Consider the following 5,223-nt stretch of genomic DNA (forward strand, 5'->3'; position numbering starts at 1 on the left):
AATATGTCAAGAACGAAATTAATTCTAAATTTAAATTTAAAATGTAAATTTAATTCTGGCACAATTTGGTGAGGGTGAAACTAAAAAAAAGAATACAAAAACAATTTTTTGTTTAAATTTTTAAACCCTTTTTTTTTGTTTTTAATCTCAGTACTTACACATACAATCGTGTATTTGTAGATATAAATAATAGTTAATGTAACTTTATCATCCATATGTATTGTTATTTTTCATAACCAAACGTATCATTATTGTGACATGATAAATAAGCGTGCTTATTCAATATCAATCTTAAACTGAACATGATTAACTGATTTTACAAAGCATATTGTTGTCGGTGTAAACTTTTCGGTGTCTTTTGATCTTTGCCGCATCCGCCGCTCACAATGGCGCTCTATCAGGGTTCGAATCCCGGCCGATTCCATTTTTTCCTCCCTATTTTTTATTATTGTAGAGTCGTGTCGTAATAATTGTGGTTGTTTACACGTGAACAAATTTGGTTATTGGCGTCTAATTGGGTTCGGAAATTGTGTTTCGTAAACTCATTATGTTCGGTCATGCGTTCGAAGGTTTGATCGAAATTTTTAATAACGTTCTTTATAAAACTATTACCTGTTACAATGTGGTCAAGTTTTATTTACAAACAGTGATACGTTTCGTCCCATTTAGAAAAAAAAACATTCACTATCTGTTTAATATAGGTATATATATTTAATTTTTATCAAGGTTTGGCGTGATAATTTTGTGGTTAAAAGATATAATTCTATATTTTTACCACTTTTAACCCTTTGGGAAGATTTTCGTTAGGAGTAGTATTCGTTACATTGTATTATAGATAGATGTCTGTTTTGTTTAAAAACATTTTTCTAAAAAGATATCAAGCTTGATTCTTAAAATTCAACTCCAAACGCTTGCTATAATAATCTCAGTACAGAGTACTATAGACTAGGCTGTACTCTATGAGTAGAATCTCTGGCTGTATATTTTAAAGATTATTACAGTTTAAATTCATAGAAGTACCTCTCGCAATGCACTCAGAGCTATACCCCTATTACAGTACTAAAAAAACCGACCTCAAAAGTCATTCATGCCCTAGTTTCCCACCACAACTGAGATACCATCTTTCCAACAAAAAAGAATCATCAAAATCGGTTTACAAATGCCAATACAAATAAAAAGAAAACATACAGTCGAATTGAGAACCTCTCCTTTTTTGAAGTCGGTTAAAAACGATCCGAAGTACAAAATATCAAGTTGTGCTCTTGACTGTTCTAAAATGCAATTTAGAAAAAGTGATAGAAATATATTTAAGCTATGTTATGAAATTTAAAGAGGATACTTGAATAGGTTTCTGTAGTCGAATTCGGAAATTAACTGGTAAGTTGAAATGTATATTCATTGATCTACATTATTCATTTGAATTGCAAAACGACATACTAAATCATTCATTTTCATATGAATCGTGATTTGGTCTATCCAAGACCTATTGCGACATTTGTACGGCAATTGCAATACGCATTGTAAACTACACTTATTGCATTTCTACTTGTATTACGATAGTGCGTGTACCTTTTCAATATTATATCCACGCCCTTAAATGGAATAAACTTTATTTGCACAACAAAAGCGAGAATGGTAATCAAATAAACATGGGAAACAATTTGCAGCTTGTACAAATTCCCAGCCACGAACGTTTCAATAGCGTCCAACAAGTGATAACAATGAACTCTGTACACGTACTAAGCCAGTCCTAGACTCAGACTGATACTAGACTTGAATGGTTTATTGTCAAAAAAGGTGCAAGGTTCTGAGCAAAAGAAATACATTTGTAAATAACTTCTCGAGTGTTCAAAAGTTAAAAAAAACTTTGCTCTAGTCAATTCAAAACCTAAAATAAAAATGCTCAAATTCAACTTCGACTGTACTAAACAAATACAGAATCCGTTCGCGTTCCTAATTTATAGAAGAACGCGGGTCCACGAGACCCCGTCTCGCAATAAACATGTTTTTTTTTTGTTTCGCGTGTCCGCGCACTGTCAAATATATTACGGCCCGCCGCGTTATTTACGACCTCTGTCGTCCGCCCATACGTTATACTTAGTATCTTTGTTTAGACACAATAAGCAATATTTCTAAAGGGCCCGCCGTCGCTCGCAGCTGTTGATATGGGTTCCCAAATTGACATATTTAATTTGATCGCTACGGAGGGTCCGACGAGGTCGTGTTTGACAGGTTTTAGTGTCGGATTAACATTAACGTTATGGACTTAACTCTGTCAATAAATATCGCCTTTGTGCTCGGCGTTCGAACGTTTATCGATAGTTTTATGACCACAACTTTCCGGGTAAAGACAAAGTTATCGCGTTGTAAAACAAGCGCGCGTTGACACATCAAACGGTTTCATAGAAAACGGTATTCTGGTGAAACATATCAATTTTCCCCTTTGAACTGCGAGGTGCATCGGAACAAAGCAAGCTCGTAAAAGAGTAAGTAGTTTTGAATATGTCAGCAGTAAAGTACCGATGACGCCTGCAAAGAAAGGAGCTGCTGTCGGGGGGCATAATAAAAGTGGCATGAAACAAAAAGTGCTTTGGAGTGTAGTGGTGCGGGCGCGGGAGCGGGCGCACGGCCAGGTAGATGGCGCAGTCACGCCGCCGCACGGCGCGGCGCGCTCAAAGCGAGCCGTCATGGGTGGCGAGCCACCAACACCATCGCACGTCTCAATCCGCACCCGGCTGCCGTCCATACCGCCTTTCCTTTTTCCCCTACCGCAATGCAGCTATGTGTCGTTTCCGCTTTATTTTTTTATAGCCGACCGCTGCAGCGGAGAGATATAATGTTCTCGCTCTAACAAAGTCTTCGGATAGTTCTGTCTTTGTCTGGCGACAGCGGGGTGAAGAGGCTGAGGTACGTCGAGCATTGGTGGGGTCCCGTCTCTCATAGTTGTCTCGGCCGCCGCCACGGATGCACGTGTTTCAACTATTCCTTCGCGTACCTGTGTCACAGAGTAGTTGTACTTCCAGTGTTTCGTGACTGTACTGTGTGGAGTTTACAAGTGATCGTAAAGTTATCTCCAAATGGTGGTGCTTGAAGACGGTGGAATGATGACTACCAATCCAAACCAGTATTTGCAGCCTGATTATTTATCTCCACTTCAGTCTTCGGTAAGTTTATAAAAGTTTTGGAAAAAAAATTGTTAATTTTAATTTTAGAAAAAAGTAGTGCTATTATTATTTAAATCAACTTTTAGCTTTGACTTTTATTCTTAAAACTAAAGGTTTCTTTTTTGTTGTAGATGGATTCCAAGAAAAGCCCACTTGCGCTTCTCGCGCAAACTTGCAGCCAGATCGGCGCGGATACGCTGCCGACGAAGCCTCTGCTTCCGTCGCTAGATAAGAAGAAACCAGTGAACAGTGCTAACAGTGAACCAGTTAATCGTTCATCACCAACTAATGCAACCAAAACGGAAAAACCGCGCTCTACCCCAGATAATAAACACTTAGCTTTCAAGCCTTATGAAGCCAACGTTGTGTCAAAAAAGCCTGAAGAGACCCGTCCATCATCAAAAGCCAGTTCAGACAGTTCGGAAGATAAAAAATCAGGAAAAAGTACACCTGGACGAAAATCGACCCCTCCAACCACTGAAAATGGAAAGAGTAGTCCGTCTAACGAGCGAAAGTCTTCACCGGCTGGGTCATCCGGAACTAGTCCAATTATTCGTTCCGGTTTGGAAGTATTGGGACACGGGAAAGACCACTTGGGTGCATTTAAAAATTTACCTGGCTTACCTGGTTTCAATCCATTGGCCGGCTTGTGCTGCCCACCTGGAATGGAGCAACATGCTAACCCAGCCTTCAGACCGCCTTATGCTGGAGCTCCATTCAGTGCTCATCATGCAGCCATGCTAGCAGCTGCTGCAGGTTTCCCAGGATCTTCGCCAAATCCATACCTCGGCTACGCGAGAGTCAAAACGCCTGCCGGCGGTGAAACACTAATACCTGTATGCAAGGACCCTTATTGTACTGGATGTCAATTTTCTGTCAATAACCACCATTTACTAATGAGCAATGGATCATGCCCGGCGGGATGTACTCAATGTGAACATCAAAAATACAATCTGGCGATGGCAATGGCGCTGTCCCAGCAAGGCGCCACCGCCGGAGGTCTCCCATACCCCCCACTAAGCCGCCCTTATGTTTGCAATTGGATTGTTGGAGAATCATACTGCGGAAAGAGATTTGGAAATTCTGAGGAACTCTTGCAACATTTGAGAAGTCACACAACTGATGGTACAACACCATCTACTGCTACTTCAACACAAGCATCGTTGCTCAACCCACTCAATCCTCTATTTACCACTGCCGGTCTCCGAAGTGCGTATCCGACGGCGCCTCTTAGTCCACTCTCAGCCAGTCGGTACCATCCTTATTCAAAGACTGGTCTCCCTGCTGGTCTCGGTGCCTCTCCTTATGGTGCGTTCAATCCCGCGTTAGGTCCTTTCTATTCACCTTATGCGATGTACGGGCAAAGACTCGGTGCCGCCGCTGTTCACCAATAAATAAATAAATTAGAGTGTAGTGCAAATCTGGACTGATTGGACTGATGTATTTAATGTTGTATTGTCCAATTTTCTTCTGTGATATTGATAGACTCTAATGAAACGTTCTGCGGTGTGTATCGCTATGACAAATTTAGTGAATAGTGCAATTTTAAATAGTTATTTATGTAAGTTAACTTGCCGACGGAGTTGCTTCTAAGCGAGTGATGTCTGAGCATTGTGAGGACTCTGTACAGCCAAATGTTTGATGTAAATAATAATCTCTATGTTTAATATTAAATGAAATATTTCAAATATAATGTCTACATACCAATGTAACAGATTTTTTATTTTCTCTAATGCTGTAAAATTCCCTGAAAGATTTGTAGTCATAGTTATAAAGAGAAATGGCACGCTACTGTTGAAAACAAAATTTTATATCGTCGTTAAATTTATAATAAGACATAATTTCCATTTTCTGTTTTGCTTTCTCGAATTTATATTTTGCATAGCAAGAAAAAGATTTCTGGCCTGGCTCCCATGTCAATTAGAAAACATATCAAATGGGATACCGTAAATAAATTACATGTTATCAACATCAAACGTGCTTTTCCTACTCTCGTACAGCAGAGTAATAAACAGAGTAGAATGATTGATTAATATACCTCTAGCATACATTAGAGCCG

At 39.5% G+C, this 5,223-nt stretch overlaps 1 protein-coding gene across 1 annotated transcript; it reads left to right on the plus strand.

The window, feature by feature from the left end:
* Positions 1 to 2,756: 2,756 nt before the first annotated feature.
* LOC113231688 (zinc finger protein Noc) lies at positions 2,757 to 4,887 on the plus strand. The gene is made up of 2 exons (XM_026466149.1): positions 2,757 to 3,164; positions 3,296 to 4,887. Exons 1-2 carry the CDS (start codon positions 3,078 to 3,080, stop codon positions 4,556 to 4,558), a joined length of 1,350 nt encoding a protein of 449 aa, XP_026321934.1. The 5' UTR covers positions 2,757 to 3,077; the 3' UTR covers positions 4,559 to 4,887.
* The last annotated feature ends 336 nt before the right edge of the window (positions 4,888 to 5,223 follow it).

Source organism: Hyposmocoma kahamanoa, unplaced genomic scaffold (assembly GCF_003589595.1).
Source record: "Hyposmocoma kahamanoa isolate Upper Pololo Valley unplaced genomic scaffold, ASM358959v1 66, whole genome shotgun sequence".
In the NCBI taxonomy this organism is placed as follows: domain Eukaryota; kingdom Metazoa; phylum Arthropoda; class Insecta; order Lepidoptera; family Cosmopterigidae; genus Hyposmocoma; species Hyposmocoma kahamanoa.

Bases quoted from the DNA above. Each gene is read 5' to 3' on its own strand.
- LOC113231688 (XM_026466149.1), top strand. From the start codon at position 3,078: ATGGTGGTGCTTGAAGACGGTGGAATGATGACTACCAATCCAAACCAG. The intron at 3,165-3,295 runs GTAAGTTTATAA...TTTTTGTTGTAG, and splicing joins TATCTCCACTTCAGTCTTCG to ATGGATTCCAAGAAAAGCCC.